Below are 24,087 nucleotides of genomic sequence, written 5' to 3' on the forward strand. Positions count from 1 at the left end.
GGTGTTTGATTGGCCTGGGAGTGCGCGTGAGTGCGCGGCGCGCGCGTAAATCACAGAGATGCGGAGAATGCTGAGAGAATGTTTCTTTAAGACCCATTACCTTCCAATCCGGCGGAGGGGGAGTCTGTGCTAAGGTGGCGTATCGTCTCTCTCTCCCCCCTTCCTCCGTTTACATGTGGGAAAAGAGGGGCCGAAATAAAATTTGAAAAAAAGAGAGAGAGAGAGAACACGCTCAGGGAGCTCTACTCCGGTTTTTTTTTTGGATGAGGGGGGCTCGCACACCGAGGCAGGATCCGCGGAGATGGAGCTAAGGAATATTTAACGTCAAACATGGACACTACAGGCTCCCCCCGATGACTGTGGTAAGGATGCAACTTCACGCCGCCCCATCGCAACCCAGTTTCCATTCAGAAGGCGGCTAATATTCACCGAAAGATGCTGGAGAGAAAATGTGCACGCGCGAATTTGGCGACGAATGCATGTGTGCGCACGGGCGCGGAATAGGATGTCCAGCGTTATGTTGTGAAAGGTTGGGGGGGTTGTATGTGTATGGGTGTGTGTGTGTGTGTGTGTGTGTGTGTGTGTGTGTGTGTAAGGAGGAGGGGGGCAATTTGAATAGAAGCAGATAGGCTTATATTAGGTAGACTAATAACGCTTGCTGACTGTCAGTGTCAGGCATTGACAGGTGTGTTGGCAGCGCACAGCACGATTTATTTAGGGCGCGCTCGCTCGCTCCCGTTTACATACAGTTAGGTGAAGTGATAGCTACTCGAGAGAGAGAGAGAGAGAGAGAGAGAAAGAGAGAGAGAGAGACCTCATAAGATCATAAGATGCCACTGTATATTGGCCTACTATGTGTTGCTTGTAATTAATCATGGCTGAAACTAAGCTCTTTGCCGTTGGGGGCTTTGTAGTCAAACCACCCAGTTCGTCTCACTGCTGTCACTGGGCTTGCTCATAATTCTATAATGTCTGGAAGAGGCTGGCCCTTTGCTGCAAATGTGAGTATTTGTGTGGCTCCCTCCACGGTTTTATTCGACCGGGATCTCTGACACGCATTTATCCCCCTCCTGAGGTTTAATGGTCTTTTTTAACACACGCAAGGGAAACATTTGAGATCCCTCCAATACACAGCTGCCAAGCTTTTTACTATAAGAATGTTGATCTGCGCGTGCGCGCCCGTGCGCCCCTTCGCCAAACGGTCTTTCCTGCACAGTGAGTCCACATACATTCAGACATGGAGGTATGGGCTACAGCCGCAGATCAGTGGACCTGGCGCCCGGAAAGCCTCGTCATTTCCCTGTCATGCGGCGTGGATGCGAGTGCAAACAAAAGCTTCTTTCGCTCCCCGATCCCGGCGCTTCCATTCCTTCCACACAGCTGCCGACAATCACTTATCGATTCCAATGATGCGTTTCTTGCCCAGGGGGTACCGTTTCATGGTATGAGGAGGGCGCGTTCGTTATTAGTCGCGATGTGCACCGCTTTTATTGAAACGCCAATGAAGCGTCCGACGTGCGCGCATTCTTTCGCAGTGAAGGTGATTAACTGAGTGTTAAAAGAGAGCCCCATTCTTCAATTTCCCATTGTCGGAGGCGGCGTGAGCCTCCAAACCCCCTCTCCCCGCCCCAGTGTCTGGTGGATGAGAGCTGTTTTTACTGCTCTTTCTCTTCCTCCCTCCTCTCTTTCTCTCTCTGTTTCTCCCACAAACACACACACACACACACACCCACACACACACACACACACACACACACACACACACACACACAGAGCTCACAACACACGCCTATGATATGTCCCTTTACCCAGTCCTGGGCATTTAGTAACATGATCCACCCCTGATTAGGGGCCTTGTCCTAATTGGTTATAAAGCAACCAGATACTGTAAAACCAGACTGTGCAATCCGGGCTACATAAAGAAGCGTTCAGTGTGACTGTGTGATGATGATGAGGATGATGATGATGATGATGATTATTATGATGTGGGCAATCATGATGTGAAATCGCGTGCAGACACTACACACTCATGATCTATTCCGGTGAGGTGACACTGTGACATGAGCTCACCCATTACGCCAATGAATTTAATGAATGTGCCTGATAATGTAGCTGCACTGTAGCTCTGCATTATAGGAAAATGTTATCACCGGCTCATTGTTTTCAGGGCCGCCTCGCTGCCAGTCCCAATGCCGGCGTTTCCACAGTCGCGAAAACCGCAGCCATTCAAAGCAAAGGCCTCTGTAATGTCTGTAAAATTGTAGTGTTATGGCATGATGAGCACTCGATGGTGTTCCTTCTTGTTTCCCAGTGATCCATCTCTCTCGCCTGGAAACACACAGGTCCTGAAGCCCAGCTGACGCTTCAGTCAAAGCTGCAGGCTGCACAGTTATCTGCCGCCTATACTGATTCAGGACTCCAGCAAAGGCTTTGTTTTTTTTTTTACCAGTGCAAACTCATCATATGACACAGAGTGCACAGAACCACTGCTACTACCGCGAGCCGTGCAGTGTCTGGTACTGTTAAAATAGTAATTACGGTACTCCTTTTTTCGTGTTGCCCCTTCTGTGGCTAATGAAGAGCTGCTGGTAAGGACAATGATTTCACGATTACTCCAAGTTGAGAGGTTGGAAGCTTGTGGGCGATCTCAAATGAATTTTCATTTTGGGCGACTTGGATCACAAAGTAACAGTCACAAGCTGTTGGTTGTGTTTTATCTTTTGAGTCGCATGGGAAAAGTCTAAACCGAATATTAGAGGCAGCTCTGATTAACGCAGCATTTTTTTTTAAGGACAGACATTCACCAAATGCATCCCTCCGTAAAAATATTAACACTGTTAACAATATGTCCAATTTAAAAAAAAAGGGAGTAGCTTCATTCAAAACAGCTGACTGTCATTCTTTTCTTCGTCATCTGGGGCCTTAGCCTTAAAAATACATGCTTGCTACACAGCCTGCTATGTTAAATCTATTCTTGAATCTGAGCCGTAGCAACAGACCCATAAAAACTGAATTAATCAAGGTAGCTGCTATGATCACAACCATCTGCTTTAGTGACAAGTGGACCTTTATTTGTGATGTTATTCAGTCAGGTGTCTTCCATGAGAGTGTTTCACACGCAAAGATTTTCTGCCACTCTTAATCTCCAAATGTTGTGCCTCTGGGAAGGCTGTATGTACTATTGTATATGGAGTCATCAGCGTGGCAGGGAAGTCCGAAGCTCTTATGAGCTCATGAGTCCCATTTCATTTTGAAACTGAATTTTAAAGAATCGTAGAGAACGCCAGCTCAGTCTTGCGTCAGTAATTATCCATCAGTGAAGCAGGAAAGGCAATAAGTTGTTTTTTAGTGGGACACACAGAGGTTGCCAAGTGCTCCAGCCAGCTCACCAGCATGAGGAGCTAATTCAGAGCTGTATCAGGCCTCCAATTACCAGCTAGAAGCAACACTGACTTTGGTCCTGGATGCTGCTGTAACAATAATAAGCATAAGTGCTGCACAGTAATCTGGGTTTACATTAGCAGTTTCATATCCATCCCATAGCCTTCTAGCAGGTACTGTTCATTGCTACCTGTATGAAGAATTACACCTTGAAGTGTAAATCCATGCGTCTGCACTGCTTCTTAGAGTTATCAGTAATGAAGTGCTTTAAACGCATTCAAGAAAGTCTGCACAATCCGAAATCTCCGCACATTTAAGCCGTCTTTTCTCAATATGCTTAAATTACTATGCAAAGCTTTTACCGTGATGTTTTATATATTGGTCATTGTACCCTGAGCATAAGACAAAGGTGGAAACCCATCTCTCTGTGGCACCTGCATGAGGGATTATTGTATTAGGGTGTATGATAATGAAAGGTGAATTTCTTTAATACCATCGCTAACTCAGACACTGGTAAGCATAGCGAAATGAGAAACATCATAATTAGCATAAACACCATAGCGAAACTTTAAATTTCACAGGCAATAGACATACTAAACCTGTCTGAGTATTAGAACTGGAGCCTCAGGATTAGATCCTGCTGTCATCCTCAAACCCCTTGATACAGAGATTAGTGTTAAAAAAAAGGCTCAGCCTATTAGTACGTTAAACTTTTCTGATGCTGTTGAAAATGTACTTATATCCGTATAATTAATCAAAACGTTAAAGTAAATAATGTTGAGAATCACTGTGTATATAAAGCATTGAAAAAAAGGAATACTTTAGATAATATTGAAGCATAAAGTAAAACTACGTGGACTACTCGGTGTGAACCGTGAAATGACTTTTTAGTGAGTTTTAGGAGCTCAGCTTCCCCTTAGAAACGAGACCAGAGCTGATTCTATCTATTTGGCTGTTTATCAAACTTGATGATGGCTCAGTGATACAATGATAGTTACAATGACAGCAAGCTGTGACAGTTTTCATTTCTTTTATGTTTTTGGCCACTTTTTTTTATTTTCCCTTTATTCCTTCAGAGTTCTTCTGAAGTCCTGCCATCAACATTCATATGTGCACACAACCAGTTTTTTCACTCTGCAAGAGTGGACGAAGGACAAAACACATATGTCACTGTTCCTAACAATATGATCACTAGCATAGGCTCGCTATTTTACTGGTGTCGAGGCCCGTGTTATACAGAAAATGGATGATTTTGGTTGAACAAAAGAATACTTTACTGTGCTGCCCAGTCGCACTGATGTAAAAAGCCCTGCATGGTTCACTAAATGAGTCCAAACCACTTAAAAGTATAAAGGCCAGTGCAAACCCTTGAGCACTCTAGACAAGACAGTGAAGAATATTGGAGGAAGGAGAGAGGGCGATATAATAATGCTGATTGCCTGGATCCATAACATTTTGGCCCAATGTTTGCAGGGTGAAGAAAAACTGGAAAATAGAACCCGCAAATAGCCTCCCTCAGATGCTCATGAAGGAAAGAAAGAAAGAAAGAAAGAAAGAAAGAAAGAAAGAAAGAAAGAAAGAAAGAAAGAACCCCACATGTTTTGATTTTCTGGGGGGTTTGTGCTTTGCCTTTGAGGTTGAAAACGTTAGCGGTTAGCTAACATACTTGTTTACAGTCTTTATTCTAAGTTTAGCTAATTAGCTATTAGCCTTAGCTCATCTAACTCTTAGTATTTTGGCCCAATGCTTTAATGAACACAGTTCCAAGTTTCTGTGTTATTTGGTCTATAATGTCTGTCAACCAGCAGCTGTAGACTTAGCTCTTTACAATTTGTATTCTAAGTTCAGCTGATTAGCTATTAGCCTCAGCTCATCTACTGTAATTCCCAAAAAGTGTGAACTGTAGCTTTAGAAAACACAATATCAATCAGAATGTTGTGTTATTTGGGTTAAAATTGTGTTGAACAATAAAGGTTCATTAGCATCAGAGGCTCAGCCATAGCAAACGTAACTCTTTCCTTTGTTTACGCTCTTAATTCTTATCTGAGCTCATTACTATTTGCACTTAAAGTTGTCTGCTGTTTCCCTGTTTAATATCTTTGTTCTAAGCTCAGCTCATTAGATGGTAGCCGGAGCTCGTCTGTATCTCAGAAGTGTTGAGTTTTTCCTCCTTGAAACGCATTTTCAAGGGGGACTCTCAGTTGGAAGATAACTGAGTTCAGTAGTAGCAGTTTCATTCCCGTCTCAAGACAGTTCTCCTATTGTGTGACTCAGTGTGTACACTACCCAGAAACACCTTTCTTTGATTTGATTTGCTGCAACTTGAGAATGCAAACGTTTGCAGTGCGCGCATAAGCATTTCTGTATTATATATACATTACTGCACTATATATTAGGTCAGTATTGTGTTATCTTGTCAAAAATACCTAATTTCAAACTATCAGTTTGTATTACTGTCACTTTTCTATAGAACAGTCTATCTTATTGTTTCAAACTACCAGCCCATGCTTGTGACGTCCATTCACATTTGTTGTATTCACAGTGGGATTTAGTGAAAGAGATCTAATGCAACGCTCTGCTCTGTTCTCTTCTGTTTTTTAGCTCTTGCTGGCGGTGCCGTGAGGAGGATTGCCTTGTGGACACAATTTAGGAGCAGCAGCCCTCCTTTATCCCTTTCTTTCCTATAACCCCTTTCCCTTCCTCACCCTCCGCCAATCCTAGCCACCCACAGAGCGGCTTCCCTGTAGATACTTTCTCCTATTGCATAACAAGGAGACTCATAAGCATTCTGATCATTTACCATGCAAGTCGGGACATGTAAGCAAAGACATACGAAGAAGTGAACATAAAAGCGCAATAAACACAGATAAGATGTAGATGTAGACCAAAGCAATGATATTTTTGGAAAACTGAAGATGCAAAGGTTTATATTTTGTACATCAAGTTTTAGTACAAGCTCGTAAATATTCCAAGGCACGACAACAGGCGTTTTGCACGTACAATCCCCTATTTAGTAAACCTGACACACACGCCACGGTCTCATGATGATGTGCGAGGTGATGCCCACCATATCTGAGGATGGGCGAAGCGGGACAGGCGGAGGCCCTTCCTCGCCCGCCGGGGCCGGAGTCGGAGGCCCCGGCGGTGCGATGGGCGGAGGAGGGTTCGGTGGCAGGGAGGCCAGAAGCGGAGGAGACGAAGGAGGCAGCACGGGAAACCTGGAGTCCCTAATGGTTAACATGCTGACAGAGAGGGAGAGGCTGCTGGAGAACCTGAGGGAGACTCAGGATAGCCTGGGCACAGCTCAGCTCCGCCTCCGCGAGCTGGGCCATGAGAAGGAGTCACTTCAGAGGCAGCTATCGATCGCCCTGCCACAGGTAAAGCCGTGTGTATTACAGCATGTGAATATATGTATGCGGACTAATTGTTTGGATGCGAAAGTGTGTGTTTCTGAGTGCTCATCCGATGTGGTGCCAGAGACTAGTTATGTGTGAGTGTGTTTTTATGAATGTGTCATTGTGAAGTGAGCTCATAAGACAGTAAGCCTTTGCAGTGACAGTTCATGGAGAGAGCCACAGCGAGAAATGCTTCCTCTGCGTCTCCAAATGTTTTTTCTACTAATACACGGGTTCATGATCCTATCATCTTCTCTCTGGCTAGTTGAACTTGCATTTGCAGTTTTCCCCTCGTAGTGTAATAATATTTGCCGTTAGAGGATGATTAATAGGCTGGAAGACAACACTGGCTTCAGCTGAACTTAAATGCATACTTCATTTTGTTCATTCTCTGAGTTTACTGCTCATAGATAATAAGTGTAATTTGAAGATTTTTTTCCTGCACATATAATTTGCTTTCTCTTTGCCCTTTGGGACAAATCTCAAGCTCTGACTGTGAATATTGTGTCTACACATTTATAGTTTGCTATCATATTTAACATTTTTTCAGCACGTATGTGAGAGCCCATTACGCTTTCTCCAGCCTAATAATATATGTCAATATTAACATATATATATGTATATATATATGTATATATTCTTTTTTCTTTGTCATTTATCCCCTGCAAAAATATACAAATAACATTAATACATATTCTATAATATATATTAACATATAACAGTAATACAACATCTATTTTGATCTTCTATGTATGGTTTAAATCAGGGGTCTTCAACATTTGTCAGATCGAGGACCCCAAACGGATGGAGAGATTAAGTAGAGACCCCCGTATCTACTACATTAATCTCAGCCTAGTGCAAATTATAAACATACATTATTATCATTCTGCTTTCAATATTAAGCTATTCAGCGTGTAAAACCGGCCTTGTGATTGCAGCGATAGGGGCGGGTCCTACTGTGTACAGAAGGCTTTGATTGACAGGTCTAGTGTGGCGCTCTGCTTCAGCTCCTGTATCGCTGAATGAGTGAAGTGTTGACTGAAAGATAACGTCTTATGTCTCTGCTTATCAGTTTACAAAGATATGTTGGATTCATGTTAATGAATGAAAATATCTAATCGCCCAAAGATTTTGCGACCCCCCCACAGTATCTCCACGGACCCCCTAGGGGTCACGGACCCCCTAGTGGAGGCCTATGTTTTACATAATGTTCTGAAAAACATTAGACCTATGTATGTATGTAATTTCTGAAGAATAACATACATCCAGATCCTCTAGGGTTGAGAAAACTGTAATGGGTATTTATGGCTTTTCCTATTATTATTACTATTATTTATAGTTCTAAACGTCTATTGCATTTGAAGTTATTTGAGTACAGATCCTAAAATACATTCCACAGACAAATCAAATCTGCATCCCTGTAATGTCAAACTCAGTTTCCAAACATAAAACTGTAGAGCAACCTTTAAATGTATAGAGATCGTAGCCTATAGAGATAGAGCGAGATAAAATAGAAAAGAAACAACAAGGGTACAAGAAAACCCCACTGAGTAGCTGACCCCTATCCAAACAAGAAACAATCCCATAAGGCCAAGAGCCAATGAACCCACTGTGTTACCATCTGTAGAGATCTCTCTCTCTGCCCCCCCACCCCACCCCTCTCCAACCTCTTAGCAAACACTGGCCCATTTCATGTGTCTACTTTCAACTGTTTTTTGAGTTATAAAGCATGTAATCCTGACTGTAAACATCTGCATATTACACTCGTAAACAGCAATTTCCTGTAAGCTGAGAGTCTCGGGTGTGTTTTATGGAGACATAAAGAAATCATTGACCGTGGATTCGGAGAGCTTTTCTCGCTGGGTGTTATTTCTTTTATTATTTTATTTTTTTTAAAGCAAATCCTGTGAGGTATGCTCTCCTGTACGCTCTCTTGTTTCAGCGGCACGCAGGAGTAGCAAATGTATCCCCAGCAGTGCTGTTGTAAATGGCATATCGATGCTGTGTTTTTTGGGGTCTCTTTTGTGCAATCCGGTGCCGAGCCATTGTGTAACAGTGTGATGTAATCCATCCATGAATGCGAGCTCACAGAGGCGGATGAGCAAGAGAGAGCGGTGCTGGAAACTGTGTCAGTGATTTACATGATTATTATGTAGCTTTACATCATGTACGTCCTCATACATTCCTGGTGTCAGGTGTTTCGCAAAGTGTGGGTCTGCAAGTCTTTGCTTATGCGTATTTTTAACCTAATGCGTGCAGTTGTTGTTGTGTGTATGCCTCCAGCACCCAATTGTATTATATTTTCAAAGTCACTATATTTTTTCTGCGCTGGCTAAATGTACTATTTGTTATATAAACCCTCATTGCGGCCCAGCTGGCCGTGCGTGCATGTAAACAGTTTGTTTTCTTGCCCCTGAACGCGCCTTGTGTATTCCACAGGAGTTTGCTGTGTTGACTAAAGAGCTGAACGTTTGCCGGGAGCAGCTTCTAGAGAGGGAGGAGGAGATTGCCGAGCTCAAGGCGGAGAGAAACAACACACGTGTAAGATGTTTAGCGGCCATTTTGCTTATTAGCACTGTAACAGACTCTGTGTTATCTTCCTCACCCATTGTGGTTGTGTGGGTGTGACACTGTTTCATTTGCTTTCTCTCTTTTTTTTTGCCTTCCTTGTTTCCTCATCCACACTCACTCCTTTCTCTTTGTGTCTCCCTCTTTCTTTTTTTTTTTTGGTCGGTATCTGCTGTCCTTATCTTTCTGTCACTTTTTGCTACCCGGGACGCTTCCCACAACCCAATTTCGTCTGCTTGTCACTCTGAAAACCCTTCACTCCTCTGCCTCTCCTCTGAACCTTCTCTCTTTCTACATCGCATGCTGCCTTCCATCCTGTGCTCGCTGTTTCTGTCTTATCCTCTTTTTCCTACTCGTCTGCTGCGTCCCCATCTTTCAAACTGCCTCTGTGCGCTCATCCCTTTACATTTTCCTGTCAACTCAACATCCCTTTTCCCCTTCAACCCACTCAATCCCGCAGTTGTTGCTAGAACATCTAGAGTGTCTAGTGTCTCGCCATGAGCGCAGCTTGAGGATGACAGTGGTGAAGAGACAAGCCCAGTCCCCTGCAGGGGTCTCCAGTGAGGTGGAAGTCCTCAAGGCCCTTAAATCCTTGTTTGAGCACCACAAGGCCCTGGATGAGAAGGTGGGTTGAAAAAAAGCGACTGTTAATTATATTTTTCATCAACAATGGTTCAAATAACTTCAACATAATTGTCAATTTCAGCTCATTTCTGAAGGGATTTTCGTTATTTCTCTTGAGTATTAACCCTTTTTGAAGCTGGAACATATGGCTTGTGATACATTAAAGTACGCGGTATTTGAATTACCGTAACTCACAATGGTTTGCTCTGTTGACAAAATTCAAAGTGTTGCTGAACACCGGGAAGTTGTGCTTTTGTCTGGAAGACCATCGTGGCATCTCAAGGGTTTAACTAACTTCGTTTTTTACCAACAAATTCCTCCAAACAACTCTCTCTTCCTGGTCCTACATTGCTCCCAAACCTGTAGCCATTAGCAGCGGTGCATCATTATTACCGTAATTGCAGCTTTTTTCCCCAGTGTTGAGCCACACTTTGAATGTTGTCCATCGGTTAGTTACTGTAATTCAAACAATAATTAAAGACCAACAGACCAACACCAACAGACTGAGGCCGCCAGCAGCCACACAGGTGGTGGAGAACAAAAATGGAGCTAAAAGAATATTGGACTTGCCAGTCATTTACACTATACAACAAGTTAATGCTAATGCTATCTTACGCTATCTGTTAGATGTGAATCTTTGCTAAGATGTTGGCCTTGTTCGCTTAACTGGGGATTTTTTTCATACTGCTGCTGCATCCAAGAGGCCAGAAAATCAGTTATTGCAGATTGAAAAGATACAATTGACACATTTTGCCTTGACTTGAAATAAACTTAAGCCGGACGCAAACTCTCACAAAATAGCTCTGTTTTTAACAGTATAATGAAATCAGAATATTGTAGTTCAAGCTCACGAGTTGCAGCTGTTACTTTGCATGTTTCGTATGCAGTATGTTTCCACAGGCATTTACTGTGTATATTATGGGGAAAAAAACTGTACAATGTAGCAGATGATATGATTTCAGCTCAGAGAATATAGGCAGTATGGTCACTCATAAAGTCACTAAGATGTTCCTCTTTACAAGTAGGATGAATAGTTCTTTTTTTTTTTGTCCGCAGAGAACTGTTTTACCCTGAAGTTGCCATTAGAACACGATTCGATGTGATAAATAGAGCAATAAATCTCATCAAACTCAGAGACTGTCTCATGAGAATGATCACACCCAGTGCTGGTGTGGGTTGTTCTGCAATACAATGTGGTTCACATAAAACGTGATGCACCTTGCACAGTGAATTTCTGTCGTGCCTTCGCCTCTCATTAACTGGCTCATAACGGTTTTGTGCTCTGTCCTAAAAGCTTCAAGTCAAGTAGATTGATTTTGTTACTGGCGAAGAATAAAAAATTTATCCCAAGACTTCATTTTAATGCCGCAGTAGTCCTTGACTTGCATTAATCCTTCACACCCCACAGGTGAGAGAGAGGCTCCGCGTGGCCCTTGAGAGGGTGTCCATGTTAGAGGATCAACTTGCAGCATCTTCTCAAGAGGTAAAGTCCAACTTGGAAGAGATCCTTCATCTCAATAGATTTCAGTGTGTGATAAAAACATCAACTCGATTTGTCTTTTTGTCCGTTTTGTCTCTCTCTGTTCAGGTAATCTCTTTAAGAGACCAAATTAAAAGACGTCAACAAGGGGTGGACGGCGGGAAAGATGTAAGGGAGGGTTTTATGCATGTTGGTTCCAGTTGTTTTTGTGTATGTGTTAGCGTCCTGACAGTCAGTAGAACAGTAGATAGTGGGTACCATGGTGTGTCAGTGTGAATTCAACTCATCTACAGCTCATTAACGCTTGCGCATCTGCAACTGCTTCTAACTGATTCTTTTTCTCCGCCACTCTCGTTTTCTGCTGTACCGTGACCACTCCAGCGACTACCCAACGGTCCCTCCTCTGGCCTGGAGGATGGGGAGCTGGAAAGACAGAGAGAAGGAGAGATAGAGCGGCAGAGAGCCGAGCTCTCCCAGCTGAGGGAGAGGCTGGCTCTCATGTGCCGGCAGGTGAGTAAATGTGATCCTGTATATCTGTGATAGTGGGCACCAAAATGAGGTTTGGAGCTTTGGCCAAAGGTCAAACAACATAAAGGAAACAACAATGAAAGCTCACACATTTCTAAATTAGTGCTGCCCACATCAGACCAGTGTGAAGAACACAGGCGAAATGATCCGTCCAAGTGCCTTTCTGTTTCCAGTTTGTTTTATTTAACTAATGTACGTCAACCATAATAAATCAATGCGGACATGCCCCACAGGCTATACCAATAACATAGTATATCCCAAGAAGGAGGAAATCTAATGTATGTCATGTACTTCAGCCAGTCACCCTCTTCCCTCTTGTGGCTGGTTGCACTATTACACCTGGCTAAAAGAGCCATAATTATATCATACAGCAGGCAATGAGAAGCCATTTGAATTCAATCATAGGCCTGTGCAAAACAGCCTTGTGTAATGGGTGTAAATTGATGTAGATGACTAATTGGAAAGAATATTTGCTCTCGGACCCTCTGACTGTTTGGTGCAAAGATAAATGAACAAAGGAGCAAATTAAAATGACGAATAAAAAAAGGCACTTAAAGTCAACATGTAGCACCAGTAACAGTGGAGGTGGTGTTTTTCAAGACTCTTTCATTGACCAGACGGGCATTTGTGATCAATTGCCGTCGTATCTGCTTACATTCAGTGCTGTGGCAGTTAGCACTGACTCACGTAGGTTCAATCCCTTTTGTGGTGTCACGTCAGGTTGGGGAAATAGAGGAACAGCTTGCGGCCGCCAGGAGGGAGGTGACGAAGTCGGAGGAGGCCAATCAGAAGCTCCAAAGAGAAGTGAAAGAGGTCTGTTGGGCCAGTCTGTCTCTTCCTGGCCAAGACCCCGAGCTCTCTCAGTACCAAAGTGTATATTTGAGCTAAATGAGAGAGAGTAAATAATGTCTATCATGTTTTTTGGTTGTTTTCTGTTAATATAAATATACGCATGTCACAAAGAAATTGACTTCTGCACATGTCATAATCACATAAAATCTCTTACTCATAACTGTGTAATATAAAACGGTCGAGTTTTCATTGAGTGTGTATCATCTTGCTTCTTCTTCAGGCTCTTTGCCAAAGAGAAGACATGGAGGAAAGAATCACAACACTAGAAAGGAGGTAATCTTTAGTTCCCTTGTGGGGACTCTTTTGTTTGAACACGCATTTCATGCACCGGCTCTAATGCATGTAGCAGGGGGACAATATGCTTCACCTGTTGGCTGGCAATATGTCGCAAAGGTGTCCTGACACCTCTTTATGCAGTCTGTTACATAATGACATTTGCATTACATTCGTATTAAGACTTCAGCTGAGTCCGAATAGAATAAGGTGCCCAGTTTGTTTCAGCGTAGCTGACTGTGGAAGTAAAATATCTTCTTTCCATGTGTTAACACTTGTATGTAGAAGAATGTGGGATTTCATTGTTTAGATTTAGTGTTCTTTTTCTCATGTAAAAGACAATTAAATCAATGGCAATTCTTTTGCAAATGTGGCTCAGTAGATACAGTGGGTTGTCTGTAAATCAGAGGGCTAGAAGTTCAGTTACCAGAATATGCCAAATGTCGATGTGTCTGTAAAGCACAATAGAAAACCACTGAATAAATACAAGACTATATACCATACTCACATACTGTATAAGATGAGGGACTTTCTGTTGTGTGCAGGTACCTCAGTGCCCAGAGGGAGGCGACTTCTCTCCACGATATTAAAGATAAGCTAGAAAATGAGCTGGCCAGCAAGGAGTCCCTGCACAGACAGGTAAAGTTTGTCTCAAATAACCTGGCCTCCAGGTTATCATTAAAGTAAAACAGCCAACTCCTTCTGTGTTTGATGGAGTTGCAGTAGTACTTGCAAATATTTAAATGGGTCTGGAGTGCCTTTTCCAGTCGCAGAGCTCATAAGGATATGTTTTCCTCCGTGTGTCCAGAGTGAAGAGAAGAACAGGCAACTACAGGAACGTCTGGATGAGGCCAAACAGAAGCTCCAGCAGACGCTACAGAGGGCTGAGACATTACCTGAGATTGAGGCCCAGCTTGCACAAAGAGTGGCTGCTCTCAACAAGGTCATTTGAATCACTCAGTCTTTGCTTTTACTTAACTCTATTTCCACATATTTTGTAATTCTTGAAGAAACATCCTTTTGTTGTGTATTATCAGGCGGAGGAGCGCCACGGAAACTTTGAGGAGCGTCTGCGGCAAATGGAAGCTCAACTTGAGGAGAAGAATCAGGAGCTGCAGAGGGTAACGTTCACTGCGGTTCTCTACTTACTTCACTTTTCAGCAAAATGAAACCTGTGTATTTTTTTATTTTACTTTGAGCCCTCCCCTTGTGCTTTCACCCTAGGCAAGGCAGAGGGAGAAGATGAACGACGAACACAACAAACGCCTCTCAGACACGGTGGACAAGCTTCTGTCTGAATCCAACGAGAGACTTCAGCTCCACCTCAAGGAGAGGATGGCAGCGTTAGAGGAGAAGGTAAGGAGGAACGCGGTCAGTGGTAACAGGTACAGTATATTGTTACAAAGTAAAAAATTCTTAAAAATATCTGTTTATCCTTCGGCACTGCTAGAATGCTCTCTCTGAGGAACTGTCCAACATGAAGAAAATCCAAGATGATCTCCTTGCTAATAAGGTATTTACCTGCTCAGCTTTATTGTGTATTGTGTATATATTTATAGATTCACAGATGTGGTGAACAGTCAGAGGTCATTTTTTGTTGGAAGAAATTCAGATTACAGTCTCTTCTCTTCTTTCTTATTTTAGGAGCAGCTCCTTGCTGAGCTGGAGCGAATCCAACTGGAGCTGGATCAGCTGAGAGGAAGGCCAGGCTCTTCATATTCCAGGTTAGCAGCAGCGAATACTTATGTGAATGTATTTATGCAATACATTTGGTGAATGCCTCAAATATAAACAAAGACTCCCAAGGGATATTATAGCTTTTATTTCCACCTCTGTTTAATGACTCCTAAAGACTGCTCCCTGAAATAATTATTCACACCGTTCCTGGAGGGTGTTTGTCTGCCTGACAAATAGGCAAATAATGAGTTTTAGTCCCGCTAATGCACCCTTTTATATGTGTTTTTTATTTCCAGAAACTCACATCTTTGTCATAATTCAATGATTGTACACACTCACCCAGGGAATGGGGACAATGTCATTTTCAAGTGCTGTGACATAACGAATGAATTCTGGATTTCATCATAGGGCGGGCAGCGTGAGCTCACTTCCCTCCACCCTTTTTCGAAGATCTCTTCCAGGGAGCGCCTCGGAGCTGCGGTACCCCCAGGGTGGTGGCTCACTCCCTGCTGGCTACAGCAGCTCCTCTGGCGGGGTTGTGGTCAGGCGGGCACACCGCGGCCGGTGGGGGCCGTCTAGAGACGACAGTGGCAAGGTGTTGATCTCGAGCTGAGTTGGTGTCATGATGTGGTGATGGTGATAATTTGTTGTCAAGATGAAGTAATGTCTTGCGTCCTTTCCAGTATGGAGAATGGGACAGCGGCACTATGCTGGGTTCTGGGTTTGAAGGCGGTGTGGAGGGAGGCTGCTCTGATGACGAGGACGACAGGGAGACTCTTTTTGGGTCGGAGCTGCTCTCTCCCAGTGGACAGACAGATGTACAGACATTGGCCATCATGCTACAGGAGCAACTGGAGGCCATCAATAAAGAGATTAAGTACGTGTATCAGAGTTTAGAATAATGTGACGTCCTTTTGGCCATTTGGGCAGCCGGTATATCAAATTTATTCCATTCTCCTCTCAGGTTGATTCAAGAAGAAAAGGAGAGCACAGAGCTGAGGGCGGAGGAGATCGAGAGTCGGGTCAGCAGCGTGGCCCTTGATGCCTCATCCCTTCCACCTTCCTCACTGGGAGGACGGGATAGTGTTGGGAGAGGTTACATGACTCCCTCCATCACCTCCTCCACGTTGGCGTCTCCCTCCCCGCCCAGCTCTGGACATTCCACCCCTCGTCTGCCCCATTCACCTGCAAGGGAGAGTGATAGACAGGTACGGCGCTGAAGCTGATTTAGAGGAAAAGTCAAACTGAGGAGCATGTCTGTTGAATTTTTTTTTTTCTTTTCACTGCTCTACAGAATAGCAAAGAGGGTGAAGAATGTCGGGCACTCGCCCTGATTGACTCCACCCCTCCACCTGTCCCTCGGGCTCTGCGGTTGGACCGAATGACACATACTCACCCGGGGGCAGGCCTTGATGACCACCGCGAATATCGCAGGTACTCTCGAGAGCGTCTGATATGCCTGAAGCAAGTTCTGTTGATTCAGCCGCTGATCCTTGTTTCTCCCCTCTCCGTCCGTCCAGTCTCTCTGCTGACGGTTCCACCACAGCGAGCCAAGATTCCCTCCACAAAGCCAGCAAAAAGAAAAGCATTAAGTCCTCCATAGGTCGCCTCTTTGGCAAAAAGGAAAAGGGAAGGATCGGTGCACCTGGACGTGAATCCGCGTCACTGGGTCCGTGGACAGATTGGAAACTAGCCATTCAAAATGCCATCTCTGTTGTCCAATTGGCAGACTTATCAGTTTGCACTAAGAGAAGCATACAGACAGTTATTATAATTTTTAACCTGTGATCTTTACAGCCTCCACACCCTCTGATGACCTGGGTTCAGCTGACCCATTAGGGCTGGCTAAACTTGGGACCGGAACAGTGGAAAAAGACCGCCGCAGCAAAAAGAAGTGAGCTTAGTCATCTTTCTTCACACCTCTCATGTTATACAGAGAGCTTTGAGCCTCCCTGTAGATAATAGCCTATTAGTAAATTACACAGGCAGGTGCCACTGGGAGAGCGTGACACTGACCAAGTCTTAGATGACACTTTTATTCCCCTGGCGCAGTTAATTTAAAAAATACATGCTCTTGTGTAGCTGCAAATGTCTTGGTATGCGACATCTCATGTTCAGTGTGATTTTCTATTTATAAAAGGAGACAGTGGTAAGGTGAGATATGATGAAATGAATCTCTGTCAAACATCCTTTTCCACTCTCCCTGCCAGGCACGACTTGTTAGAGGAAGCCTGTCGTCAGGGTCTGCCTTTCGCCTCGTGGGATGGCCCGACTGTTGTTACATGGCTTGAGGTGCGTGTCATGTGACCTCTTCCTGTGCCAATCCAAAACAGATTCGGTCCAGTTTACGTTTGCCTGATACAAAGAGTTTAGTGAATTTCAGCCACTGTTGCTGATGTGAAAAGTAGTCGGCAGCTTACCAGGGTCTCAACAAAGACAAATATAAAGGTCTAAAGCCAGTGTTCTGTCACCTGATCATCTGTTTGTGTGCACTACAAGTATTGCCTTACCACTTCTTCTTTCTGTTTTCCCAGCTGTGGGTGGGCATGCCAGCGTGGTATGTGGCAGCGTGCCGGGCCAACGTGAAGAGCGGCGCCATCATGGCCAACCTGTCAGACACAGAGATCCAGAGGGAGATTGGCATCAGTAACCCTCTGCACAGGCTCAAACTTCGCCTGGCCATCCAGGAAATGGTCTCCCTCACTAGTCCGTCTGCACCTGCAAGCACTCGCTCTGTAAGGCTCAGTAAAGAGCACGATGCAAATACACACGCACACAGCTGGGGCAAATCCATACATGCTCCTAATTGTGGGAGACTGATTGTTGTTTGTTCGCTGTTTTCGCAGTCGACCAGTAACATTTGGATGACACATGCTGAGATGGAGTCTCTCACTGCTGCCACCAAACCAGTAAGACTTATTGTTATATTCCACCTGAAAGAGAATCCATTATTACGTTGTTTTGTTTCCAATGTTCATGAATATTGCACTAGACTCAGACATGGCTGATACATAGTACACTATGAGCAAAGCTCTCTTATTGATAAGCTTTTTTCTTCTTCTTTGTCTCTGATTAGGCATGTTTGGCTACACCTTTCCCTTGCTGTTCCCTGAAAATCTGTTTTGATGTAGTGTTTTTTCCGACTAATTCTCACTCAACTAACAAAGCTTTTCCTCCTTTTGCCTTACCTCTCCTCCTCTCCATTCTGTCCTGACACTGATACACCATAACACACACACACACACACACAAACACAAACACACAAACACACTCTCCCTGGTGATCTTTCCCTGTCCCTATCTCTGTACATCCTTCTGTGGCTGAAACACAAGGAGCAGAAGGAGTTCAGTTGGGATCAGGTGAGTTTCTGGAAAACACAAGTGATAAGGTGGATTGATCACATAAATAAATCTTAACCAGCACCTGGCTTGAGTGACAATATGAACTGTGAGCTTATAATATATGATATGTAACATGTAAAATAAGTCATTAGTCAGGCATAAACCCCTGGTTAGAAAGCCACCACGTTACCTTAGACAAAATGAACCAATATAGGCAATTTTTTATTATTATTATTATTATTATTTTGCCATTTTAGCCAGTGTTTCCTGTTGCCAGTGAGCCTTGTTTTGGCTTGGTAGAAGGATGTTGACAGGCCAACTGTTTTATACACACTACTGCTGTGTATATAGAGCACAGCTGGAGGAAAACCTGTAGGCAGAGAGAGTTTGTTTTCTTTAGCCTTTTAAGTTATGCTTTGAGGATTCAGGGCATTTTATGCTCCACTTACACATTAGGCAGCTCTTTACACATATTATATACCACACTGTGCAGCATCAAAATGCATAAAAACATGAAATCTCTCTGTACAAGAGGTTATGTAATGAATTATGAAAACATTTTACAGTTTAGTGGTAGGAATCTAGTGCTTTGTTTAAAATCCAAGTCAGGTGTTACTTGTTGTGTGCCGTGCACCTAGTTTGGGCTCTTTAGTACCATTCCTCTGCATCATTCCTACCTTCCTCCAGATCCTGGCCTATGGAGACATGAACCACGAGTGGGTGGGAAATGAATGGCTGCCCAGCCTGGGTCTGCCACAGTATCGCTCCTACTTCATGGAGTCACTGGTGGATGCCCGCATGCTGGACCACCTCACCAAGAAAGAACTGAGAGGCCAGCTGAAGATGGTGGACAGCTTCCACAGGTCTGAAACTGAAATCGGTGGACTGTTTGTGGTCTTTATCTGAATTATTAGATCATCTTACTTAAACCCTCCTCTTGGCATTTCTCAGGTCCCTGTCATTTGTCGTGCAACATTAGACCAATGTTTCCTTCTCACTTACAGGGTGAGTCTTCACTATGGTATCATGTGCCTGAAGCGCTTGAACTATGACAGGAAGGAGCTTGAGAGGAGGAGGGATGAGAGTCAACATCAAAACCAAGGTGAGGCCTGTGGAGAAATCTATTCACATCTGATTTCAGAGCATTCACTTACTCACGCCCCCAATAATTACTGTCTTTCTGTGTGGTTTTCCCTCAGATGTGATGGTGTGGTCCAATGAGCGAGTGATGTGTTGGGTGCAGTCTATTGGTCTGAAAGAGTTTGCCGACAACCTATTAGAAAGTGGCGTCCATGGAGCCCTCCTGGCACTAGATGACACTTTTGACTACACTGACCTGGCCCTCCTTCTACAAATACCAAATCAGAACACGCAGGTACATAACACAAACATTTGCTGCTTATAGACACTGAACTGATAATACAATAGAGTACAACTCAACTGTTGCTTAATGCCAACGTTATCTTCATCTTTGACTCTTCAAATCTGTTTTGTGTTTCCTTTCGCAGGCAAGGCAGCTCCTAGAGAAGGAATACAATGCTCTCATCTCCATGGGAACAGAGAGGAGGCCAGACGAGGTACGACACAGCAGACTGTCACTAGAAAATCAGTCCAGATTATCTTTTCTGCTAGTAGATCAGAGACAACCCAGAGGAAGACATGTTTTACTTCACAATACTGCCTTTGAATACATTTTGCCCTTTGTTAAATATGTGTCATTGTAGACTACTCAGTGAAAAAAACATCTGTGTACCAGAGTCAGTACATCATTGTCTTGCCAAACAGATTCAGCTGTGTTTACACTGGCGTTAATTGCTTAGTTACATCATTAGAACTAAAAACTGTGCGACTGTGGAATACTGTCATAACAAATCCTGATTAGTCAAATACTATCTTGCCCCCAAGCGTAATGAGTAAGATATCCTCCACTTTGATTGTGGTTGTTTGTTTTATCGCAAGTACTATTTCATTTCTTCCACAGGATGGCACGAAAACATTTACGCGGTCGCCATCATGGAGGAAAATGTTCAGAGAGAAGGACCTCCGCGGTGTGACCTCCGACTCCTCAGAAACATTACCTGCCAACTTCCGTGCCTCCGCCATCTCGACCCCCTCTGTCACACTGAGAAAAGTCCAGAGTGAAGGTGAGGAGTTGCAGCTTAGTTGCAAAACTGGGTTCGCCACGTGCTGATAGAAAAAAATCAAATGAAGCTATGAAATGTTGAGCCAGATACAAATTCAGACTTTGTGACACTGAAACACAGCAAAGGTTTCTACTGTTTGTTTCTTTAGCCTGCTGCCCGTCTTTTAAGTACATTCACAATGAAGAGAATGTCAGTAGAAAAAGTGGTCGTAAAGATGTACAAATCCGTTGACAAGGTCAGAGTTGTTTGATGACTAAGTTAGAAAAACATTAAGATATATACACTCACCGCGAACACTTTATTACTCACCACCTTGCTAGTAAAAGGTTGGACCTCCTTTTATCTTCAGAACTGCTTTAAATCTTTGTGACATGCTTTCAATGAGGTATTGGAAACATTCCTCAGAGATTTTGGTTGATATTAACATGATAGTATGACGCAGTTGCTGCAGATTTGTCGGCTGCACATCTATGATGCGAATCACCCGTTCCACCACATCCCAAAGATGCTCTATTGGATTGAGATCTGGTGACTGTGGAGGCCATTGGAGTACAGTGAACTCACTGTCATGTTCAAGAAACTTGAGATGTAGTTTGAGGTAATATAAGCTTTGTGACGTGGTGCATTATCCTGCTGGAAGTAGCCGTCAGAAGATGGGTCCACTGTGGTCATAAAGGGACCATTCTCTGTAAACCCTAGAGATGGTTGTGTGTGAAAATCCCAGTAGATCAGCAGTTACTGAAATGTTCAGACCAGCCCGTCTGGCACCAACTACCATACCACGTTAAAGTCACTTAAATCACCTTTCCTCCTCATACTGATGCTTGGTTTGAACTTCAGAAAGTCGTCTTGATCACCTCTACATGCCTACATGCATTGAATTGCAGCCATGTGATTGGCTAATTAGCTATTTGCATTAACAAACAATCGAACAGGTGTATCTAATAAAGTGGCAAGTAAGTGTATATATCTGTCTAATGTAAATGAAGCCAAAAACCATAGAATTGGGCACATTTACCAACACACACAGCCTGCTGGGCCTGTAAAATGAAGCCAGCATTCTTCAGCATTCAGCAGTTCTTTGAATGGCCACTTGAGGTGCTTCTCTTGGTTGGATTATACACTGTACTTATTTATTTATTTTTTCCAGCTCTCTCGGTCCAGCGGGGCCACTTCATGGTTGGTTGGCATGGCAACTTGTAGTGATGGTGATCCATCAAGACATGCTGTTTCTATAGTATCTATAGCATCAAACAACTACCTAAAACGAGATTTCTCTTTCCTGTTCTAATTTGGCCCAAGCCCCATCCACCAACATAGAGGTATTTATGACCTATACTGCAACCAGTCACCAGGGGGAGCTCTACTGTCTTCATTTTCCAGGAGCTTTTCCACTGTCTATCTTTATGCTGTCTATGTTCTCAATTGGTGGGGAGCTTTGGTTTTTATTAGGAACATCTGTGGGTGCTGCCCACTTTAAACTCACATCACTAGGACCTGCTAATGACCAGACACTCACCTGTAACTGTAGGAATTAGTTTTTATGTTGTTTTTTCCCCTCAAATGAATGGTCCTCCAACAACCCAGACTTGAGAGATAATTAAACAAAGTCACCTGCTGTATGTAATATAGGAAAAACATAATAAAATATAGGAAAACCCTCTCTGAACTAAGGCATAATGAACCATCAATTTATTACACAGTCCCAACACCTGTCCCCAAAATGTTGAATCTGGTGTTTGGACTCAAATAAGTAACAAAAATTGCCTTTTTTTATTTATTTTTTTTTCAGGATGCAATGAGTTGTATTCACTAATTGCTTGTTTCTCTTAATCAGTTAACTCTGGTCCAAGAGGGGAGTCGGGGTCCGTGAGAACGTATTCCTGCTAAAAGATAAGCACACCAGGTGAGAAAAGCGCAGACACTGACGGATGTATCATCACCTAAATTTAGCTTGTGTGAAATCTGTCATTTCATCTCAGCAGGAGCTATTATGGTTCTTTAACGGCTTTTTTCTTCCATTTTTTATAGAACTCCATCCCGACCTAAATGGGGGGAAAAAAACACACATTTTTGAAAAAAACTAAACAAAAAAAAAAAGAAGAACAAAAACACAGATGGACACTAAAAGATGACCAACAGCATTCAAGACGCGTGTCTCGAAAAAAAAAAAAAAAATCAAAGACCCTGAGTGAATGATTATTGATGAAAAGATGAAAATAAAGTGATGTGTGAATGACTGTTTGCCCATCAGTTTCTCTCTCTTTCTCTCTCTCTCTCTCTCTCTACATCTTGATCCATAGTTGTGGCATGATGCTGTTTGACTCTGTAGAAAGTGGCCTGTAGAAAGTGACCATTGCCTATCGTGAATTCATCTTCTGTTTTTGAGTGTGAGAGATGGCAATATTGACACAATGAATTTATAGTTTTTAACCTGGAAAAAAAAAAAAAATGCATTCCTGCTCAGTTCAAGAGACACACACACACATCCTTTTCAGTTGGTCTGATTTAGACTGATAGTAGAACATACTCCTAGTAACATCACAGTACAGTACAGTCTGGGGAGAGGGAGGCTTCAAGGAGAGAATATGCAGGGGAATTTAAATGTATGTTCTTAAGCCATAACAGAGACGAGATGCACAAATGCGAAAGGGAAAGACAATGAGAAATTTAGTGCTTTATGATGAAATTCTGTTCAGACCGGGGAATACGAGTGTAGCTAGAGAGCATTTGTGTTAATATGCATGCCAAAATCTACCATTTTAGAGTGAGCGTCATGATATCAATCATCTAATGATGTGAAAGCTTGGGGACTTTGTAAAATGTGTGTATTTTATTTTTATCATTTTTTTATGATAACTGCTATTGTATGTATGTATGTACAGTATGTATGTATGTGTGTGTATTAAACTGTATGTTCATTTCATACTTAGTTTTAAGACTGACTGTAATTTCATTTTAGGTTGACAAAGGAAATATGTTTTAAATTATGGACATTTAAGATATGCTACTTGTATGTGTACATTTTGAAAAACAAATTGTGTTATGATTTAAGTTCCTATTACTGGAGAGTAGTGATGATAATTGAATATAATACGATAATAATAATGATAATGATTGTAAAAGCTGTAATTAAAAAACATACCTGTAACATGCTACGGGATGAGTCATTTTGCTGTTTCCCTTCACGCCGGCTGGTTACAGAAGATCACAGGAAGCTCTCCGCTGAATTTCACACCACGATTCATTAAAATGCAGATGCTTAGTTTAACCTTGAACTGTCAGCTTTACAGTGGCTTCAAAACATAGCAGTGCAGGGATATGATTTAACGAAGACGTAGCATAGAGCTTAGAGACACAGAATAGCCTTATTTTTGCTATGTATACTGTATATGGTGCATTTATTTCACTGATACTGTACGTAATAGACGTGAATAATTATTCCACTCTCCCTGTTGGGAACTAAACCCCCTTAATGTCCTTAATGTCAATATATTCCAGCCAATAGACTGACACAGTTGTACTCTTCTGATCACAACATACTCAGTTGAGGTGAATTGAACACTGGAGATGAGCCAACGCAGGGAGAGGAATCCCCAGTGCATTCTGGCCAAAGATTTATTTAAATCGATGCTTTATGGGCATGATACAGTAACTAAACCGTAAACTTTAATCAGACTTGTGTACGACGGTGTCTTGTGCATATTTCTGGCACGCAGCGTGGAGTAGTTTCTGTTCACTAACAAGGTGCTATTAGAACTTTAAACAGGAACAATGAAGACATGAATCAATGTTTTTCTGGGCTTATGTCAGTCAATCTGAAT

General features: G+C 42.9%; 1 protein-coding gene across 2 annotated transcripts; it reads left to right on the forward strand.

The window, feature by feature from the left end:
- Positions 1-52: 52 nt before the first annotated feature.
- Positions 53-23,421, forward strand: LOC125022165 (liprin-alpha-3-like). Of its 2 annotated transcripts, none has more exons than XM_047608549.1 (32): positions 53-362; positions 5,983-6,758; positions 9,216-9,317; positions 9,805-9,969; positions 11,377-11,451; positions 11,557-11,616; positions 11,830-11,958; positions 12,697-12,789; positions 13,049-13,101; positions 13,647-13,740; positions 13,910-14,044; positions 14,139-14,222; positions 14,326-14,457; positions 14,552-14,614; positions 14,746-14,825; positions 15,229-15,373; positions 15,462-15,655; positions 15,743-15,986; positions 16,073-16,212; positions 16,299-16,447; positions 16,576-16,672; positions 16,989-17,070; positions 17,313-17,513; positions 17,625-17,687; positions 18,111-18,137; positions 18,807-18,982; positions 19,124-19,221; positions 19,319-19,494; positions 19,628-19,696; positions 20,101-20,263; positions 22,101-22,169; positions 22,295-23,421. In XM_047608549.1, the coding sequence occupies exons 2-31, from the start codon at positions 6,423-6,425 to the stop codon at positions 22,151-22,153; spliced, it is 3,678 nt and encodes a 1,225-aa protein (XP_047464505.1). In that variant the 5' UTR covers positions 53-362; positions 5,983-6,422; the 3' UTR covers positions 22,154-22,169; positions 22,295-23,421. The 2 variants fall into 2 exon arrangements, with proteins under 2 accessions (XP_047464505.1, XP_047464504.1); XM_047608548.1 differs by having other exon boundaries at positions 54-362; positions 15,187-15,373.
- Positions 23,422-24,087: the final 666 nt, after the last annotated feature.

Source organism: Mugil cephalus, chromosome 16 (assembly GCF_022458985.1).
Source record: "Mugil cephalus isolate CIBA_MC_2020 chromosome 16, CIBA_Mcephalus_1.1, whole genome shotgun sequence".
NCBI lineage: Eukaryota > Metazoa > Chordata > Actinopteri > Mugiliformes > Mugilidae > Mugil > Mugil cephalus.